Below are 22,426 nucleotides of genomic sequence, written 5' to 3'. Positions count from 1 at the left end.
AAAGGGGTTGCCTGATGCCTTCTGATATTTGGGTGGACGTCGTGGAATCAAAAAACATCTTAAAGCACAAATAATAGACACAAGGCCCAAGCTGAAAAATCAACCTCAGAACACCCTGGTCACAGCCTTTTCCGCAGCAGAGCCGTCCAGCGCACCGTCTGGGCTCCTCCCAGAGCAGACGCGGTGCCATCGTAGGCAAATAGATAGGAACTCTGGACGATTTCATCGGGTCCTTGTCCCTCTAATCTCCACGCTTGCACCTCAGATCTCAAGCAGCTTCCGTGGCGTGGGCTCACTTTAATGGATAATCTATTTTTCATGAAAAAGCAGGAAATAAGCTGTCTCTTTCATAAAAAGATTTACAAAATGTAATCATTGTTGAAATATTCCCTTTGAACTGCCGTGTCCACGGGGGTCTCCGCTCCCAGAGTCGTGCTTCATTAGAACCCCCTCACAAGCGGCTCCAGAAGGGCAGGTACACTGGCGGTGCCTGGCTTTGATGTCTTGAATGAATGAAAGAAAAGCACAATAAAAAAGAGCTGTTGATCAAGCATAAAATACTCTTTAAGCTGACAGAATAGCAGCGTTAACACACCCTAAGCTGCTTTTCGTTTTTCCCTTTTTTCCTCACATTTTCCTGTGCTTTGTGTACACTGGGGGTTGGTATTTTATAAGAAGTCTCTGATCTATGTAGTATGCCATTCGCTAACAAAAACCAAAATAGGATTGTTTCTGTCCCACTTGGTTGCCTGACTACTCCCTGCCTCCACACCCTTCCCCCCTTCCCCCCCCCACCCCGACCCCGGATCCCCTCTCCCCCTCATCCCCAACTTCCAAGGCCTGCAGTTCAGCCTTGCAAGGCAAGGGCCCAAATGCCTTTCATAAACTTGAGCCAATTCCTTTTGTGCAGTTGGTTTCACTGCTCTGATTTTAATACCGCAATTAAAGACAGATTTTTATTTTCTCAAGAACTTTCTTCTGCAACTGGGGAAATGGAACTGACGCAACTGCTACCTTTAACTAAGAAATTATATCATTAAATGAGAGAAAGCCGCCTTGTTGGTCAATGCCTTTCCAAGGGAACTGGTCCCCCGTAGGTCTCCTGTGGACCTTAAGGCCTGTACACACTTTACAGTTAGAGAACCCATCTACCCTGGCTTTCGGCTTTTCTGTACTTGTCTCTTTCCGGGCATTAGCTCATTCGGTCCCCACAAAAACTGATAAAGTCGTTATCTCCATTTCACAGAGTCTAAAACTGAGACACAGGGGTGCTAACTAACTTACCTAAGATCACTTAACTAGCATGTAATGGTGTACTAGTTAAATGATGGGATTCTGTTAACTCTGACTCCACTGTCCCACCTCTCACCACCGTGCACTCAGCCCTCCAGTAAGTCGGCCGAGCAAATGTGAGTGGGCCAGAGTGCAGTTTTTAATTCGGAAGTCTTTGGTTTCACAAGGTAAAAGATTACTTGATAAAAACGTAAAGGGAAACCAGAAAAAAAGAACTTTACTTGATGGTGAGGCAGACACTAGGGCAAGTTGGAATACGGTGAAAGAGTCAGACTTTGGAACGACCGTTGGAATAATTGGATTGTGTATGTACTCTCAAGGTTTGGAGGTGCTGGATGGCTTATTGGGTAAAAAGATTAGTGTTTTCCCGTCTTGAGGTTTGAACCAAACGGAGGTCTTGGCCGGGAGCAGCATGGTCACTCTCCAGGGAGTGGTGGTTTGGACAACTCCTCTGAGCTCGTAGTAAGTAGGCCGCGGTCCATGTTACAAAACTATTGCACATGCTACGGCCGCAGTTGGCTGCAGTTGGCCCCGTCACAAGAGCTTTTCCATCAGAACTGCCTGGGGCAGCTTGTGGAGACCTGTGTCTCTCTGGGGAGAGCACCTTCACCTGGGGAGATGTGGACACGAGGCACGAGCGTGGGTGTGGCACAGCCGTGCTAGAAGTCACGCATCTAAATGCCTCGTTGGAGTAACCGGCACCAGGCTTTGGGAGCCTTGGAGATACCTCACTTCTTCCTTTCTTCCTTTATGAAACAGTATTTATTAAGCCGCTGGAGTTGCCACATGCAAGAAGACAGTTCGTTTTCTTGGGGGAAAAAAATAGGTTAATGACAGTTCAGTGACTGGGACAGAGGTAAAACCCCGGGACTAAAGGCCTGGAGAAAGACGCCTTGGAAGAAGGGACTGATAATCTGAGACAACAAAGACTGGCAAGCATTAGCAAAGCCAAGGAGAGGGGGACCCCTGCGCCAAGGCCCAGCAGAGAGAAAGTATTTGGCTTTGGGGGGATCTGGAAGAAGGTTGACACCGCACAAGTGTTGAGTACAAGCAGTGAAAAGATAAGGCCGCGAAGGTAAGCAGGGCCAGTCACTGCCCATTAACATTTTAGTAGTTTCCTGTACAATAAACAAGTCTTGGTTTAGTGTTATTGAAAACAGGCTTTCTTTAATTAACAAAATCACACAAGAAAAATGGCTGCAGAGATCAAAGCCCGTGGCTGGCAAGACCAATAACTGACACCTGGGTACAGCGTGTCACCTTTGTCAGAAGGAGCCAGTGTTAGAAACTGCTTTCCCCTCATGGAATGCATAATTGGCCGTACAGTAGTCCTCTGGGGGCCAGAGGACAGAGTCCTGCTTACTTGAAGTCACACAACTGGTCAATGGAAAAAGTGAGACTAGGTCCTGGGTCCCTCGGACATTGGATACTCAGCCTTATCAGCTGACATAAGTTTTTAAAGATCCAACTGTGAGAAGATCAGGGTAGCTGGTCTCTTGAAGGATATGGAAGTCTAAAATCCAGCGCTTTCTTTCTGCAGGGCAACTCCTTAAGAGCAGGTACCGTATTTGTTGTACTCATTATATCCCCAGAGCCTAGCATACAAAGCACACAGTAGATGCTAGGACTTGTTACGTAAGTGATGAAGTACTCCCAAATGATGTATACTAACGTGAGAAACCAGGAGTTTCTCACTCCGAGGCCCTGTCCATTTCCATTGGATTAGAAGCGGGCAGGGGAGGCTACCAGGACTCTGGCTGATTTGCCAAGGACAACTCATTTGGGCTAAACGGTGGGCTTGAGCTCATCGAACAAGAGCAGGAAGCCAAAAATGACTAACTGGATTAATGTGACCCAGAAGAGATAGCGTCTGCTCAAGAGAGAAGTCAAAATGTTGACCGCAACTCATGCAGTACTGGTCGGCAACATCCTCTTCGGGGGCTGATGGAGTAGGAAGGAGTGAGGACTGGGGGCCGAGGCCTCCCTGTATTTGCGTGTTTCTGTTTTCTGTGTGTGAATGTCCTGAAATAACCCACCTTGCCTGGAGAAGAAAGCAAAGTGTCACACCCAGTTCTGGATTCCACATTAACAACCTCCTTCCGCAGCGTTCAACTTTGCCCTTGAGGCCTTTTGTTTAACTTTTTAATTTGAAAAACAGATTCTGCTGCGTCACAGTCTGTTCCGCCCTCCCCACCCCCACCCCTAGCACCCTCTCCCTTTTTTTGGTTAAAGTGAAATATAGCTATCTCAAACAGACTTGCGTTTCCTTTTGTTTCTAAAATATACATCCTGCCCTCTTAGTGAAAAGTGTAATTAAAAGCCTTTTTAAAAGTCGTTATTTGCATTAGAATGTTTGGTGTCAACTAAGAAGTTGAATCTTCATCAACCATGTCTTAGGCACCCTCCTGACCAAATTTTGGAAAGTAACCTCAGTTTCCTAATTGCTCTCCTACAACATAGGAAAGGAAAGAGACTGCTTTCAAAGCTACCAAGAGCCATTTCAGGCTTCCTGCTTACGATGCAGCCGGATAGATGTTGTTTATGGTTCATAAAACCTGACTACTGTGAGTATTCCAGAATCCTGGCAGAATGGGATTCGAACTTTCATGGAGCTGTAAATTAAGGGGTGGGAAGTGTGATAAAACTCCTTAGAGAAAGGTGAAAAAAAAAAAAAAAGTCGCGCTGCAATGGTTAAATGAAATTTTATAAGCACATTCAGTGTGGAGCTGTTTTGCATTACATGAGTTGAATACCTTAGAGACGCCACATCTGCAGGCACTTTATTAAATCCTTAGTCAGCACTTTCCAACCTGATGAGATTACTTCTTCATTTGACTAGAGAAGAGGAAAGCTGAGCTCTGGTCCTGGACTGCAGATTTCTTTTGATGTTTCACCTTGAACACTGAGAGAGGACAATTACCCCCCCCCTTCCAGCCCCCTCCCCTCCTCCTTTAGCACATCCCAAACTGTAGAAATTGTGAATGTAACAGAGTAATTTTACTTAACTCGAGCCCCCGTGGGAGTGTGGATTTATGGATCTCCAAAACTACTATAGCTGAGAGTTCGCAAGGAAAAGAAAAACAGATCAAAGCTCTGTGTTTACTTCCTTAATGTAAATGTATCAAGATAACATCGTCCGATATTGTATTGTAATATTGGAACTCACTGCAGATAAGGGACAGAGATTCCTTTGTAGTCCATCTGGATACAGGAGGTTAGATTGAAGGGCTATAAAATATGAAGGCAGAAACCATATGAAACCTAAGCTTATGTCAGTAAATATCTGAAGACAATTTTTTGACTCTCCATAAATGAATTTTGTTTAATGTGGCAACATTTTCCCAGTGATTTTCTCCTCAACCCCAACAATTTAACAATCTCAGATTTCTTTAATATTTTTCTTGTACGACCCAAGAAGAAAATGCCCAGAATTATTCGTCAAGTAATGTTTTGAAACTTGCACTGCTTGAATAATAGATTTTATAATAAAACATCACAAGAGAAAAATGGGCTTTTCCAAACATTATCTTGTTCATTGGACGTCATTCGTAGTTCATGGAAGTTTTTAGAAGTCGAGTGTCTTACACACGTGCGACTATCACACTCGTCCGTAACGGACTTAGGAGGGTCTTCAGCTACAAACTGATCATGAGAACATTCGATGAAATGGATGTATTTTTTTTTAGCATTATAATTGTTTATCTGCCATCTCTACAAATAAATTATTTAATCAAAGAGCCCTCATTCAAAAAAAAAAAAAAAAAATCCCTGTGTAGTTCCCCTAACCGGCTGACTTCCCATTCTGGAAAGCTTTGGTCAAGTAGCCGGGTTAATTGTCATGAAGATTAGTGTAATGTTGAAATAAGGACTAATGGTCAAATTATAGGAGTGAAAAAGTTTGAGAATAGGTTTTGGTTTGGGCCTGAAAGGGTTAATTAAGTTTTTTTCACGAGTTCTTAAAGACCCCTAACCCAGGCCTTCAGGAGCCATATTGACACCCCACCCCAGGGCAACTCGCTCCTCTGGTGACATGTTGCTGGTCAGAGCACAATAGCCTTCTGTGTCTGCAAATCATTGCTAAAATCATCCCAAGGAAAAAAAAAAGTTTGAAAGCTTTAACGTTAGACAAAAGCCCAAGAGCTGCAGTGCGAGGCTCAAAAACTCGGAGTCAGCAACTTCTATTGATTAAAAACTAACCTTTAAAGTAACTCTGAGAGTGTGTGGTTAGCATTTAAATTTAAACATGTCATGAGTTGATTTGTGTTACTGAATACCAACTCAGAAGGAGTAACATTCACATCGTATTTTTTTTATAATTCCCTTAAGCAGCTAAAGTATTTCATGAAATGTCAATAGGGCAAAAAGAAAAAGGGGGGGTGGGTGGCCAAGGCTGGGCCTGTAGTTTTCTTTCCCATGCAAATATTCACCCCCCAAAAGAAAAGTGTGGAGAGTGAAACACAATAATTAGTCCTTTGTCTAACTTTCCCAAGTGCCAGAGAAAGACAGATTAATTAAATATACAACAGTGTTGGTTTTTGGAGTGGGGGTCTTGCTTGCTGTGTAGGTCATAAATTAGGCAGAATAAATACTTCAATGTGTTTGCAGTGAGCCTGCTACGTCAGAGCCACTGGAAGGTTGGTGGGAGGAGAGCGGAGGGTTTCTTGCTAATGATAGTCACGTCTGGGTCTGTCTGGTTGCTCTTAGCAACCAGACATGATGTAACACCAGGATGAACTTGAACTTGGGGGACTTGAAAAGAGAACAATAGACCAGAGCAATCAATAAAGCCTATTTCAGTGAAGGATTACAGAGCTGCTCTGGGGTAACCTTGTCGGCAAGGCACACACTGAATAGTAAGATGTGTGAAGAAACTTTTTTTTTCCTTTGCTTTGCTTTTTAAGAGAAGCGTAGAGGCACTGCAGATTTTTGTAGTGCACCAAGGTTGTGTCCAGAAACTGTGGTATGGAAAACTGCTCCCCCTGCTGACTCACTGGGTCCCAGGTGCTTGCTTCAAGAACTACGACACAGTGTCAGATTTAAGAAGTCTGGAATTTCACAACTGACTTAGAAAGTGTGAGAACAGAAATTGTAAGCATTATTTGCCGCACCCAAAGTTTGAGACTTTTGTTAGAGGGCGCCTCTGCTCTAACTAGGAGCCACGTCAGCTAACCGGGAGGCCCACTAGAAATAACAGTTTGGAGTCTGCCTCCCCGCGCCTCTCTTCCCCCCCTCTTCTTTCTTTTGTCCAGTTCGATTTAGGCCGTGTGTATTTGCCAGGATGATTTCCTTTCAGTACACAAGAGGTTTTATTGTGTTCCTCAAAGCATGTGGTCAAAGAATAACATCTAAAAGTATACAGGATGAGTAGTTTTTTGGTTTAGGCTTAGGTTTTTTTCAAGTCCTCTGGAGATCAAAGGTAGCTTGTGTGACCAGGAAATCTTATCCCAACCTCCATGTAGCTATCACTTCACCATTTATCCTGGGATCAAAACGAGTCCCTGCTTTACCTAATTGAATCTCTTGGACACGGATGAGCCTTCATCTGACTGAATCAACCCAAATGTAACCCTTTCTGATGCTGTCAGCTCAGAGATTTCGGAAGCATTCACTTTTGCCAGAGGTTGATGATGTTTCTGTGAATAATGATAAATGTGGTGAATTTGGTAGGGTATTTCTGGAGAAAAGTTGTCAAAAGCCGTATACTTTATTTCACTTGTGAAACTGACCCTGATATTAGACCATAATTGGTCACTTTGTTTAGCTAACATAGAAGAAGTGCCAGCATATAGAGTGACGTATCACCAGACTATTGCCCAAAGCTAATCACCTAAGGATTTATGAAAGGAAAAGGTAACTGGGCCCAGCAGGTATATGGAAGGGTCTAAATAAATGTCGAATGAACGAAAGCATGTACGAGGGCTATGCAGGTGACCTCATTTTTTTCCTTTGGACATCACGGTAGCTAATAGGATGAAATCTTGATACCACATGATTATTTTATGTCATTTTTGAAAACATTATTATAGAAAGATTGAGCTTGAGAGGAGCATTTTACATCATAAAATCTACCTCATGTACATCTAAGGAAATTGAGTAGAAGAGAGATGCTGTGACTTGTCCAAAATCACCCAGGATTCTTGGTACAGCACTTTGTCTACTATAGCTCCATTTACTCTTATTTCACTGCTGATCATCTGTGCCTGTTACAAGAATGTGGCAATAACATCTCACTGAAAAGGAGACGTTGTGAAATTCATCAGAGAAGACACTCATCACGACGCAAAACCTCTCCCCTCGCCCATTCTCCACTCATTCAACATTTCTTTGTTGAGAAGCTTCTATTCCAGGCACTGTGCTAGGTGCTGAGGGTTCAGTCAAAAGCCAGATGATGAAGCTTCCTGCCATCCTATAGCTGCCCTCTCCAGACTGCAAAACCCATATATGTATTTCAAGTGGACCTAAATACTTTATTTTGTAAGATACACTCAAAACATTGGCAAACCCCAACAAAGGCATTGAATTTCAATTTCAGAAGAGTGAGATCAGTTTCAGTGTCTCAAGATTTACTACTGTTTGTCATTCCTTTACTTTTCCCAGTGAATCCCCTCTTCGTCCCTAACGTAGATCTTGATTTCACCGTTGGAAGGACAACTTTTAAAATGTGTTATTTTCCAAATTGTGCCTCTAATTGCACTTTTCCTTTTGTCTTCCAGTCCTGGTACCTGGGATAAAAGTCGCAGCGTCCCACCATCCACCAGACAGACCACCTGACCCCTTCTCAACTCTGTAACATGGACGCATCCTCAACCCAGCGCAGTTACAACTTCACTGTCACTGGAAGGGGAGAATCAAATCAACTTGTACATGGAAACAGCGAGCATTATGGTCCAACAGCAAAGGCCATAACCTTTTGGGATTTTTTTTTTAATACTTTAGGGACTGTTGTAATTTTCTCATATGGTGCTGGAAATGGTTGGGCTTTGTAACATTTGAAGTGTTTTCCGTGGTAGCGTGAGCATTAGGCGATGCGGCTGGAGAAGGTCTACCCTTGCTCACTGACTTCCCATTGTGACACACTTTCTTTACGGAGCCTGGCTGTTTCACAGTATTTCATGAATTTACCCACACAGGTGTGAGCCTCCTTGAGCAGTCAGGAGACACATGGAGAACTAAGTCTTTTGTAGTAGCTGAGATCTGCAATATATAACTTACGGGACAGTCAAAGGGCAATGTTTTTCTGTAACATATTGGAAAAAGAAAACGCAGTTATGTTCCTTTTTTATTTTTTCTTTTAGTTCGGTTTGGTTCAGCAGTCAGCAGTTAACTAGATAACATGGCCCGGAAGGACAGTGAATCCACTCACGTTGCAGAATAATTCCGAAAATGGCAAACTACTACTACTACTATTCAGTTTTTTAAAAGTTTTGAAATGCTGCACTTACATTTAAAAAAAAAAAAAAAAAACATTTTTTCAACAATTTCAACAATGACACACAAATTCACATGGAAATGGGGAAGATGGTCTGTTTTGACAGAAACTGACAGGAATCAATCAAAACAATCGAATTTTGAATTGAGTAAAGTGCAATTTCATTGGATAGCTAAATATCTTTGTAAGATAGAGATTGTTGAAAATTCTATTTTTGTTTTTCAAGTCCTTCCACCCCAGGACTCTAAATTATTGGGGTAAAAAACAGCCTTGCAAGAAAAAGGGGAGCTATTTTTGCTTTTTATGTTTTTTATTGTTAAACTTGTATCCCTTTAAAAACTGAAGGAAAATTAAAAAAAAAACAAAAAAACAAATCTAATGGTGCTTTTACCACAATATGTTAACTACATTAAATGCTAATTAATTATTTTCTGTTATCAAAGCACATAACTAAAATGAAATCATGGTATCTGTTAATTTTATAAGCTAGAAGTCACTATAATGGATTATGCCAATTCTGAAAATTTTTACATGTATCAGGCAACATAGGATTTATCAGTTATCAGACACTTCATTGTTCCAGAGATTGTCCAGAAATTTTAAAGACCTTTGCGCCCCTGAACTGGGCTATGGGAAAATAATATTAATAATAATAATGAAACCAATACTGACACAAATGCTGGTGCCCATTCAGATCAAGGGTACTTGTTAGGGAAAAAAAAAAAAGTTTGCACCCCCAAATGTCCTGTATCTTATGTAAAAAAAAAAAACCACAAAAAACGAACAAAAAAATAACAAAAAAAAGTGCAAGTGATTTTTCTACCAGACAGCGAAGCACCCCTTTGCTTCCCATGCAACTTCAAGAAGGTTTCCTATACTATACATATATATACGTTCTGGTTGGCAAGCCCTGCTGATCAGAGAAAGTCTCTGCATGTTCTAGTGTTAGTAACTAATTTTTATATAGCTAATGTAGGATAAAGTAGAGTGCATTAAGACACAATATTGTAATCCCTACTCTAGGCACTTGCCTTTAAACTATGTTTTTCAGCCCTTCAGAAGGGTTCTACTACTGTCCTATACAATCAAGTAACTGAAATTCTTGGGAAGACACTTTGCTCCTCATCTTTCCCCCCCGAAACAATGTTGTTTTGTTTTGTTTTTTTTCCTTAATTTGCACGAAAACAAAAATTCCATATCAATGTGCCTTGCCCTGGATAGCGATTATTTGTGGAATTGTTGCACATGCTCCTCTATTGAAAGGGGTTTTTCCCTAGTCAAGCGTTTGGAGACACTTTTTGTAAATGTGACTTTTACGTCAGCCATTGTCAGTTTCAACATCTAGAACTAAATAGAGAGTTAGTTGTTCCGCAGATAGGAGTAGTCTTTTTTGTCCTCTGTGGTCAGTGGCAGTGCTATTCTGAGATCTGTAGATGCTTAGAATATCAGTATTTTGGATGTTGCTGCATTTTACAATTTATTTGGAGTCTTCCTTTATTCCCCTCCCTGCCCCCAGATCTATGAAAATATGCAATACCTGCTTATATCGTGTAGAAAAGCTTAGCTATGATTAATTTTTCTTTTATTTTTTTTTATTTGACCAAAGTCGGTGCTGCACTTGACGCAGTGTGTTTTAGGTGTCTGTCTTTGTACTTTATTTGTGATTTTTGAATGCACGTGCGCAGGAAGGGCTCCTCTTAGAGAAGCAGTCAAACTGTGAAGCACTAAGCTGACCCTGCTTCAAGCAATTTTGTTTTTACAACTGTTCCTTTCACAAGCAAGCCTTAAAAAAAAAAAGACAACTTCCCTTTTCTTCAGCTCCCACACCCCATTTTTCTTAGCAGACTGCAGTCAATCCACATTCAATACAAAGTATATAATGCCCATTTTTATATGCACGTTTTTAAACTTCCAAGTTCTGAAAATTGTTTACTGGTTATCTCTATTTAAGGAAAAAAAAAATAAAATAAAACATTTTGGATTTTCATATGTGTCTGATAAGTGGTTGAATAGTCGTTTGGCGCTGTTGTATGGTGTGATTGTCAGTATATGGTGTCACTTCCTCTAGCCAGCCAGCATACTTTGCCTTCCCCTATAGCACTTAGCTGGGCATTACTTTATTATGACATATGTGCACTAAAAAAAGAAAAAAGAAAAAAAAAAGAAAAAAAAATAGCAGCTTTCAGTGCTTCACAGTGAAGGGAAAAAAGCCTAGACAAACATTTTGTCAGAACCTTGCGATAAGCCAAGGTATTACCAGTAAATTGGTTGTATATACAATAAAATTGCACCCTTTTTTTAAAACAAAACAAACTAAGCAATAGTTTGGGCAGTTTTAGTTGTTTTTAGTGAGCATGTTGTAGTCATGACTGCAAAGAGAGAGATTAACTGCCCACTCAGAAGATATGTAATTTGTATTGTTGTATAGTTTTATTGATTACACTGATTTATTCTACCCTATTTTATAATGCAGGACTTTTGTAATGTTGTTTAAATGAGGAAAAATTTCTGTCAAATTAGCCTAGTGAAATTTCTGATTGTTCATTATAAAGGCAGCGTTCATAGAATGGCTTTTCTTTCTTTCCTGCCCCCCCTCCCTTTGGGAACTGGATTTAAGTTTAAAACTTTCCTGTTTCCTTTTTTTTTTTTTGTAAGTATTTAAATACAGTTATTTTTTTTCTCTCTCAATGGTATAGCATATTCCTATGCTTGAGAAGTATAGGTCTACTGAAAAACCATTGTAAATGGACGTTACAGGTATGCTGTATTTTTGAAGGTATTTTGTTGTATTAAGTTTGATGAAGCTAAAATTAGGGCACTCTGAACAGATTTGCAGGAAAAAAATGTTTTAAAGGCTTTAAAACATTAGGGAGGCAGTCTAGGGTGATAACGAACGGGGTTAAGTATTAAACACACTAAGTTATATTTTTGTTCATGTTTCATTGTCCAGAAAGCAGCAGGAAACTGTAGTTCAGTTGTGATCAAGCAGGAAAAAAGAAACACCAACAATATGAGTGTTTAACCTTTTTAGACTCAAAGTCAAGCGAAGATTTTTGAGGAAGACTTTGCTACCTGGGGTGTGTAGACTGACAGACTGAGGGCCATCCGTGTTTGAAGGCCCAGCCCTTGATTCTGAGACCCATTTGAACTTTTTCTCTCCCGTCAAATGGCATTAACAATATTGGCAAAGATAAGTCCCTCAAATAACTCTCCATTTTCTTCTTTGGGAACTGAAGTCAGAGGCACAAACACTAAATCATATTATTTTTCTGTATGCTTTTTTTTTTCTGGCCCGTCCCCTTGCCACTAAAACGCTCCTTGTCTGATTATTCATGGGCAGAGGACCTCTTTCCAATGCCGCTCTATCCATCCCACAGTCTTTTTCTTTCCTTTGAGGTTTGAACTAACTTTTCTGTTTCTTCACACCCTGGCATGACAGTTATTGTGTCAGCCCCTCCCTACCCCACAGTCAGGCGTGGGCTACGGGCAAGCCAAGGCACACTTCCCAAAGCTTATATTCTTCATACTCTGACCGGTGAAGTGTAAAGGAACCCAGACTTCCCAGAGTCACAGTATTCAGGCAGCCCATCAGAAGATGCAAAACCCATCTCAAAAAGTTTGTCTTTCACTTTTCAAACCCTTATCCTCATAGGCTTTGAACTCTGTAGTTACAGTGTCATAAAGTATTTATGAAATCTGGATTAAGAAAAATTTTTTTTTCCTTGTGATTGTTTTTTCTGGGGGGAGGGAGTTTCTAAGAATGTCATTTAATGTACTTGGCATCATATCTGTTTGTCCATAGTGGTGGTGGTCTCTCTCTCTCTCTCTCATTCTCTTTCTCTCTTTCTTTCTTTCTTTTTTTCTTTTTTTCCTGGTAGCAGGCCTCCATAGAACAAATTTAAAACACAACTGGCATGGTAATGTACAGAGAGCTTCAGTGGCACCTCACCACCCACCCTCCGAGATCTGTCCTAAGACATGAGACAGTCTCAGAAAGCTGCACTGCCCCCCAGCACAGCTTTCATTCAAATCAGCTTCCAAGGCCAATTTCGTCCTGAAGTCAATGCATGTATTTACTGTTTGACAGTAAACCCGCTCTGCCTTCTCCACGTCCAAGGCTGTGCATTCGTCTAATTAGTGTCGTGTATGTTTTCCTTTTATTTTTTCCAATAAAAAAGCAGTGGGATGAAAATTGCTTTGATATATAGCAGGTAACATTGAAGCTATTCCATAGCACTTAACTGTAGTGAATACTGTGTCACCAATTCTGAAATCAATTTAATGTTTAATGCAAATCCATTACATGGTGCTATTACAGGCTGACAAAATGATTTACACAAATGTGACAACTTGGGCTCAATTCACTCTGCTTTCCAACAGTGTAAATGCATAGCAGTGTTTATCTGCATGAGAACTATGCACTAATCTATCTGAAGAAAAACTATATCAACTTTGGTATCTACTTTCCGTTTACTTCAATCCTTGCCTTTTTGGTCATTGTTATAATGCCAGCTTTAGGACAGAAAGAATTATAAGAAAACCAGCATAATACCTGATATATTAAAATGTAGTGCCTGTGAAATCTGTATTATATTGCTCTTCTGAAGTAAGATTTTTCTACACCGGTAGCCTTCGCTGTCTGTCAGTCAGGACCTTCTGGTATAGGTGATGTAAAATAACCGTACAATATTAATGCATGCTATTCCATAATGCTTAGTGAACTGTATGAATATTACTCAAAATTATGTTAGTCTTTTTTTCTGACTTGGTTCTTGTCAGCTAGGTTTAAAGGTATTTCACTGAGAATGCAAATTCTGTCTTTTCTTGATTTCGGCTGTTTTCAGTATTTTGGAGGTATACATTTACTTAATTCAGTATTACTTGTGTTTTTGTTTTCGTTTTTGTTTTTTGTTTTCTTTTTCCTAGGGGACAAGCATGGGTGTTTGATTTCAGAAATCAGTCCCTGGCAAGACTTTTGTCTCAAAACGACCATTTGAATTTCAAGAACTCTGCTCTGAAGACACTGAGGACATTTCCAAATGAGGGACATTTTCCTTCACCCTCGACTGAGGCTTTGCTGATCCTGAAGCGTTTTCTTAATGGACAATGTTCAGCCAGGTACCCATGCTTGATCCGTCTTCACACCAGACTTCCTCATATTAAAAGAAAAAAAAAAAAAAGAAAAAAAAAATCTTTATGAGATCACGTGGCTATTTAGTTTCATGCACAGTTGCAATATTTTCTTCAAAAATAAAACTCTGTACAAACTTTGGGCCCGATTCATAAGAAAAAGAAATTGGCTATTAACACGGGATTTTAAAAATATAACTATTTTTTTTTTTTTTGGTCTAAATTTGAAATGACTTGCTTCCCAAATGAAATGTTTCATCTCATTTTTTTTTTTTCTAAGCCAGCACTGATCTGCCTTTTATGCCCCAAAGGGTTACATAATCAAATTAGGCGGCCAGGGAAATGGGGAGCAGATACCAGAAATGCTCAGAAAGATGAGGAGGACCACCTGCCCTTGAGCATGGTAACGGGGGAGGCAGCAGCATGTGGGGGTCAGGACCTTGCCTGTGTGCCAGGCATCATGAATTTCCACTTGTGGACTCCTGATGCTATTTACTTAAAAAAACACAATTTCCGAAGTACGTCTGGACCACAAGCATATATGGTGGAAGTGCCACCTCTAATCCAACCAGAGCACCTTCAGGGTGGAAAATACTCCCCAGGGTGTGCGATGTGAACTTGTGTCTCTCCACAGTGGTTTCAAGGACAAATGGTGTCCAAAGAATGGGGCTATTTTTCCTGCTGTTTTTATGCTCAGCTTCTTAAAATAACACAAGCTTTCTTCCCTTTTTGATTCTATTTGTGTTACTCTTATTTTGTTAATTTTTTTTAGTAATAGTCTATAATTTAGCACTTTTTTTTTTTTTCAAACATCTCAACCGAAGGCCACAAGGCCACTGGCTACGTTGGGATGGAGGCTTGAGAGAGCTGCCCTTTCTCCCTGGTCTCCGACTGCCTTTCTGCACTGCAAAGGCATTTCGTAGCATCACCACTGAGGTACTAGCTAGACCCAGAGCTGGAGCTTTATCAGATTCTAGGAGGTCCTTAAGGAAGACTTTCAAAGGCAAATACACGACCCCTCCCCTACTGCCCTGACCTTTTACCAGAACAAAGTTCACCGGGGGCTTTTCCCACCACCCTTGGAAATCTGTCTGCTCAAGATACCTCGGTTTTTTTTTTCATTTCAAATTGTGCAGGGAGGGGATTAAACACTTCCAGTGATGAGAGAGCTGTTGTGACACTAAACACCCCCGTGTTAATAAGTTGGCTTGACATTTGTTTTTTATGAGCCGGGCCCCCCTGTGCCTCTAGTGTACTTGTATTGACTCTCATAGTTACCCTTTTAGTTTGACTGTGTTCTGTGAAAATTTGTAATTGGTTGAGAATCACTGTGGGCGTCCATTCTTATTCAACTAAATCTCCACAGGTTTTTTGAGCTGGTGTGGATTAGTTTAACTCTTGTATTCAACCATTAGTGCTACCACCTTCTCACATTACAATACAATTACTGGAAGCAAGTACTGCATTTCCTATGCAACAAAAAAGGAAAATAAAAAATTGCTAATGCTATGGAAGCTGTGTCATCATTTGCTTTAAATCATACCTGGGTGGTAGTGTTTGAGTGACAGTTACGGGTGTGGATTGGAGTTTTCCCGGAAGACAGATGGTCTCTCTGCACCATGGCATTTGCATTATCCTTGATGGATGTCAGGCACCTTGTGCCCTTCACAGGGTTCTCATGGGCCATATTGGCTTTTTTACCTACTTAGGCAAATGCAAAACTTCACACTCACATAGTGCTTACCATGTGCTGATATTGCATCAGTTCTAAGTGCCTTAGATATTGCATCAGTTTGGGCCCAGGCAGGAACTAGGAAAAGGGTCTGATAGGTTTTCCACCACACGTACAGCCGCCACCCCTGAAGTCAGGGAAACAAAAGTGAAAGGTCGGGTTACCAGAACCTAGGAGCTCCAAGGAGGGACCTCCCACAGACGATGTTTGGATCTTTACTGAGAGCAGTCACCATGAAGGTGGGGGGCACCCCATGGCTCGTACTCAGACCTCTCAGAGGACGTGGGCAACCGGTGCTGGGACCGCCAAGGGGTTCACAGCCAAGGGTATCAGCGCTTCTGAGGCAGTAAAGCCTGACTGGTGCTGGGAGAGTTGAAAGGAGCTGGGGCTGATCGTGCCTCCATCCTTGGCAGCTGTCACATTGTGGGAAGGAACTGAACCCAGAAGGAAGTCCCTTCTTGCTTTCCTTCCTACTCCTAGGCTCCTGCCAGGGTCTCTCACTGGCTAGATCTAACCGGAGCCATCTGGCAAAGGAGTCTGGAAAATGTCGTGAGAAAACTACCAGCCCCACAGAACAGCATACGGAAGGGTAGGCTTGGAGACCAAAGACAATAAGTAAATAAATACATATCTTAATCCGTTTAATCCTCACAAGCACGCTATGGGATCGCTACTATTTCTAATCCCCCTTTTACAGATGAAGAAATTGAGGCAGAGAGAGATTCGATAATTTACCCAAAGTCATTCAACAAATACATGGCAGGGTAGGATCTGAATCCAAGAAGTCTGGCTCCAACGTCCATCTTGTAATCACTACAATATATTGACTCAATTGTTTATTCAACAAATATTTTTTGAGTACCTCTTATGTACCAGAGACTATGCAAAGGGCTAGGGATAGTAAGTAAGTAAAGACTGGGCAACTATTCTTAGGAGGTGTACAGCCTAGGAGGCAAAATAAGCACTATTCAAACAAACAGCAGCAAAGGTAAGCATGTAGTTGTGTTAAGTGCTATAAAGGATATGTACACATTGCTGTGAAAGCCAATTGAGACTGGTAAGACAGAAATTAACCAAGCAAAGGGGGTGGGCAGCGGGGAGAATGTTATGGGCAGAGGCAACAGCATGTACAAAGAGCCCGTAGTAGCCCTAGGAGGGGATTGAAAGAAGGCCTGTTTGGATGAAGAGGAGAAAAAGAGAAGAAGTATGGTACAAGATGAAGCTTCATGTTTAGGTCAGAATATTGCAGGGCCTTGCCAGCATATTAGAGATCTCTGTCCTACCCTCTAAGAGCATCATAAAACATGTATCAGTCATATTAGGCTAGATCTATGTTGTGACACAAACAGGTCCAAAAGTGCAGCAGCTTACAACAAACAATAAAAGTTTACATCTTATTTTGTTTGTCTGTCAAGGGTTGCTAAGACTTCTGTATAGAATCTCCTCATTCCAGGACCCAAGGTGAAAAGCGGCTACCATCTGGACCGTTGCTGGATGTCAGCAGGGGGGGAGAAGGAGCATGGCAGGACACACACTGGCTTTTAACAATTCCGTCTGGAACTGACACACACCACTTGCGCTCACATTTCATCAGCCAGAGCACGTCACCTGGTTCAACAGGACCAGGAAGGATAATCCATTCTCAGGGAAGGCTGGAGAACACCACTGCCGATTAGCTGGGGTGGGGGGAGTGCAGTGTGGGGAGTGGGCTGAGTGGAGAAGGCCAGCGAGAACATACTGCAGCAACCAGAGAAAGGACGCCTGGACTGTGGCTCCTGTGATGGAGTGGAAGACAAGTGAACAGATCAGAGAGGTTAATAAGGGTGTTAATAGCTACTGTGTATTGACCTCTTTTATGTGCTAAGTGCTGTACGTGATTTATCCCATTAAATTTAATATTTTCTCTCTTATTATTGCAGATTTCAAAAAGGTATAGTCCGTCCTCAAAACATATTTCTGACTCAGGTGAATAGATCAGTTTCTCCCATACATGCCTTAGAGTCCAAGTTAGACAGAATCAGTTACTACCTTTCAGTTACTACTCTGGCCAGTAGCAGAACTTTGGTCTCTATTATCTGGAGTTAAGACTTGGAGTTAAAGTCATTAACACTGCTCCCTCACTGACATACTCTAGGACAGATTGTTTGTAGGTACCGGGTTTGGGGTGAAGGCAATGTAGAGATCAAATACAGGGTCAAGCGCAAGACTGCCTGGGTTGAATTTTGGCTCTGTATTTTGTTAACTCTGTGGTGTTGGCGAGTGCCTCAGTTTCCCCATTGGTAAGATGGGAAGAATAATAACAATATCTGACCACCTCACAAGGCTGCTGTATTTGATGAGTTAACATTTGTAAAATGGCCAGCAGTGGCCTGGCCCATTGTAAATGCTATGTGAATGCTGTAACTAAAAAAATAAGTGATTGCAAAATGTAGAGCTAAGGCATTCTTTCAGCGCACTGATGGCATAAGTCTTCTTCCTTGTCATCTCCAGGCCTCTATTTGGGTGAAAATTCTGAAAAAACTTTCATCTAACACCTGCCTCCACTAAGTAGGAAGAAGGAGCATAGAAAGTATCATCGAAGGTTTGAGGACAGACACACTTGGGTTTAAATCTCGGTTTCTCATTTTATTAGTTCTGCAAAACTAGGGGCCTCCGTTTTCCTGCCTGTAAAATGGGCATAAGGATAGTATCTACCTTATGAGATCATTTAAGAGACTTAAATGAATTAATGCATGAGAGCACCCAGTACAGTACCAACCATATAACAACTATTATTATTTGCAGCCTGGGGTTGGTGCATCCTAAGGAGAGGAACCCTGACACTGGGAGGGCAATATTGTGTAGTGTCTAGAAGCCTGGGCTTGAAACTAGAGGACTTTGATGTGAGTCCCACTTTCACCATTTATGGGCCATAGATATTAAACAAGTGACTACACCTCTCCCTGAGTCTCAGTTGAGAGAAAGGCCCAAATGGGTCAATGACTATGGATGAGAAGGTGTGGGGAAGCACAGTTCCAAGCATCAGGCACTAGGCTACATTGAATAGAACCCAGCTAGAGTCTAGGCCCACCTGGCTCTGGTTTCTATTTCCCTCAACAGTGTGAATGGCCAGGGAAATCCATTCTCATCAGGCAGGAGAGCTGGTCAAGAGAAGTGGTGCTAGGCATCTTTTTAACCCTTCAAGTTCTGGTTCTTTGTTTTTAAAAAATGGCTAACGTGTAGCGGTCTTACCGGCTTCTGGGGAGACATAGTGCTTCCCTTGACCTATGAGGAATGAACAAGCTTCCATTTATCTCTGAAATATATAAGGCCATTCTATATTCACTTTTTTTTTTTTAATTGGGGTAACATTGCTTTACAATGTTGTGTTAGTTTCTGCTGTACAGTGAAGTGAATCAGCTATGTGTATACCTATATCCCCTCCCTCTTGGACCTCCCTCCCACCACCACGCCCCCAGCCATCCCACCCATTTAGGTCGTCACAGAGCACCAAGCTGAGCTTCCTGTGCTTTATAGCATATTCCCACTAGCTCTCTGTTTTACACATGGTAGTGTATATATGTCCATCCTAATCTCCCAGTTCATCCCACCCTCCTCTTCTCCCCAACCCTATGTCCACATGTCCATTCTCTACATCTATGTCTCTATTCCTGCCCTGCAAATAGGTTCATCTGTACTATTTTTCTGGATTCCACACATATGCATTAATATACGATATTTGTTTTTCTCTTTCTGGCTTACTTCACTCTGTATGACAGACTCTAGGTCCATCCATATCTCTACAAATGACCCAATTTCATTCCTTTTTATGGCTGAGTAATATTCCATTGTATATATGTACCACAACTTCTTTATCCATTCATCTGCTGTTGGACATTTAGGTTGTTACCATGTCCTAGCTATTGTAAATAGTGCTGCAATCTGGCACATTCAGTTTGAATTTCAAGTTCATTTCAGGGAGCCTGGTAAAACAAGCAAACAGTGCATTTATTTCTATCACATTTAAAATTTTTTCTATTATGGAAGAATACCATTATATACAACATAGACAGAATTGATTAATGAACTCCCATGTACCTGCTATTCATCTCTTACAATTAACTCCTACGCCCTCTATACTCCATCCACTTCTTGACCACCCCCAGATTATTTTGAAGCAAATCTCATGTATCATATATTTCATCCATAAATATTTCAGAATATACCTCTAAAAGAGCAGACTTCTATAAAATGTATTCACAATACCATTTTCACACCTCAAAATATTAATAATAATTCCTTAATATCAAATAACCAATCAGTGTTCAAATACTCCCAAGTATCTTATGATTTTTTAAATAATTTGTCCAAATAAGGATCCAAATAAAGTCCCTACACTAAGTGGTTGTATGTATCTTAAATATTTAAAAAGAAGGGTTCCCTTCTTCTCTTTTATTTTCCTTGCAATTATTCGCTGAAGAAACTGGGCCATTTGTCCTAAGAGTTTTTCACAATCTCCATTTTGTGGATTGCATCCCTGTGGCATAAACATGTTCCACCACTAAATTGGAAGCATATTCTTGACCTTGGAAGTTGACCCAATGGGATTCAATCCCAAGGCTGCCTCATACACTGTTATGGGATGGATCAAGGAACTCACCTTGTGTTTGTGCCTTGACTCTGGAAACTGTGGCCAAAATAACTGGGGCAAAGTGAAAGGTGCCCCAGGAACTGTTCTCCACCAACTGCATCCCTAACTGGTTTTTTTCTCTGACAGAGACAGTGAAGGCAAAGGAGAGTCCACCTTAATGGCAAAGAACTCTGTCTCCTTTGCCACCCACTGCTGACAAAAAAAGAAAGAAAGAAAAAAAAAAAGCCAGCTTGCCACCTTAAGAACAAAATGAATAATTCTGGTTGAAAACTCAGATAAAACTCTTTCTGTTCTTACCGCCCCGTTCAGTGGGCATCCTCTTCCCTTGCGAATGTATGCCCCTGGGATAGAAGTCAGTCCCAGGGCAGGGAGGAGGGGCTTCTAATCAGGCTCTATGGAGCAGTGGAACTGGGTTCTTAGAGCCCTGAGATCGCTTCATCTAGCTCATCTGCTACCTTCACTTCTACCATCCTGGATTCTGAACACTGGCCTGGGCCACACTCTGTTTCCTAAAACTACAAAAATCTCGTTGTGCAAAGTCATTCAAAACAAACTCGACCACCATTATTTTTTTTTTTTTAGAAATCTTTTTTTTTTTTAAACGCATTGTTTACTTTATTTATTTATTTTTGGCTGTGTTGGGTCTTCATTTCTGTGCGAGGGCTTTCTCTAGTTGTGGCAAGCGGGGGCCACTCTTCATCACGGTGCGCGGGCCTCTCACTATCGCGGCCTCTCTTGTTGCGGAGCACAGGCTCCAGACGCACAGGCTCAGTAATTGTGGCTCACGGGCCCAGTTGCTCTGCGGCATGTGGGATCTTCCCAGACCAGGGCTCGAACCCGTGTCCCCTGCATTGGCAGGCAGATTCTCAACCAGTGCGCCACCAGGGAAGCCCTGACCACCATTACTGAGTTCCTCTCCTGTGCCAGAAATTGGGGCTGGAGAAGGACATGTATCTGAGATCATCCCAGAGGAGCACAGAATCTAGCAGAGGAAATAGACATGCAAACCAAATAATTGCACCTTGGCCTTGTAAGAACCAGGGAGGCATCTTGTGCCAGGTAATCTGGGGTCAGGTATGCCCAAGGGAGAGGGAGAACAGAGAGGGAGCCCAAGGAGGAGATGCACAATGAAGGAATTCAAGGATGAGAAAGAGTTCAAGACACTGGCTAAAAGATATAAACAGCAATAGCATAACAATAGTAAGAACAGCAACATGTATCGGGTGAGCCCTTACTTCCTACCATACATCTTTCCGAGGGCTTTACATGCGCTCGCACATAACCCAACCCCATGAAGGGGACGCAACTGTTTACAGATTTTACATTTTACAGATGAGGATATTGAGGCACAGAGTTTCAGTAACTTTCCTTATATTAACAGCTGCCTGTGTGTGACCTTAAAGTGCATACAGGGGCTTAGGGGTGGGGTACACTTCTAAATCACAGTTAGTTCCAGATATGTCTGGTTCACTGCCCTCTTCCTAGTGCCTAAAACACTGCTTGGCACGTAAAAGGCACTTTGTTGTGTGACAGGACCAGCAATGGATGTCAGTCAGCTGTCCTTGCCCCTCCTGGTCTACCCTTCACCCCTCTCCAAGTACTGTCTGCTCAGGAGGCAGACTGTGTGACCTCATCAATGGGCATCCTTGACCTCAGGTCTTCAGGGACCAGCCAATTGGAAGCCCAGAGAGCAGATGGGTGGGGGGGGAGGGCAGTGATGTCAGGGCATTTATTTCCCTGGCTCTCTCCCCAGGTCCCCGCTGGCCAGTGGCATTCCTTAACAGAAGGTCACAGCCCTTCTCACAATGGCCCTCATTTCTCCTTTTGGTTTCTGATAACGGCTCCCTCTCCTCATCCCTTTCGGCAGGAGGTGGTAAGAGGGTACTGCTGTGTCCTTTGTAATTTCTCTACTTATTACCCAAACCTTTGTCAATAGCCTCTTTATTAACCTCTCTCAAATGATCTTGCGTTGAATGTGCCGTCTGCTTCTTGCTGGAATGCAGACTGATAGAGTGGTCAAGCCAGAGCAGGCTTCCGGAGTCTTCTTTCTCCTAAACTCCAGCAGAGGCTCAGATTTATTCACAGGATGGATGTCAAAACCATAAATTTTCCCATCTTAGTTTATCCTAGACTCAGAAGGCTGGACTCAACCTTCAAAGGTCACTAAAGTCCATTTCCCTGCCTCCAGCAAGGAATCCTGCCCCCCACCATC

At 41.9% G+C, this 22,426-nt stretch overlaps 1 protein-coding gene across 12 annotated transcripts in view; it reads left to right on the top strand.

The window, feature by feature from the left end:
* The window catches only part of NFIA (nuclear factor I A), a 373,135-nt gene extending 357,774 nt beyond the window's left edge, over window positions 1-15,361 (top strand). For all 12 annotated transcript variants that reach the window (XM_082357481.1, XM_082357488.1, XM_082357487.1 and 9 more), the window contains one exon: window positions 8,007-15,361. Coding sequence is in view for 4 of the 12 variants with exons in the window: in XM_082357489.1 (XP_082213615.1) it covers window positions 8,007-8,083 (77 nt within the window). In the remaining 8 variants the exon portion in view is untranslated. The remainder of the gene's footprint in view (window positions 1-8,006) is intronic.
* The last annotated feature ends 7,065 nt before the right edge of the window (window positions 15,362-22,426 follow it).

The sequence above is a fragment of the Balaenoptera borealis genome (genome assembly GCF_965194805.1).
Source record: "Balaenoptera borealis genome assembly, chromosome: 1".
Taxonomy (NCBI): Eukaryota; Metazoa; Chordata; class Mammalia; order Artiodactyla; family Balaenopteridae; genus Balaenoptera; species Balaenoptera borealis.
Note: the sequence above shows the minus strand (reverse complement) of the source record. Positions and strands in the feature narration are given on the sequence as shown.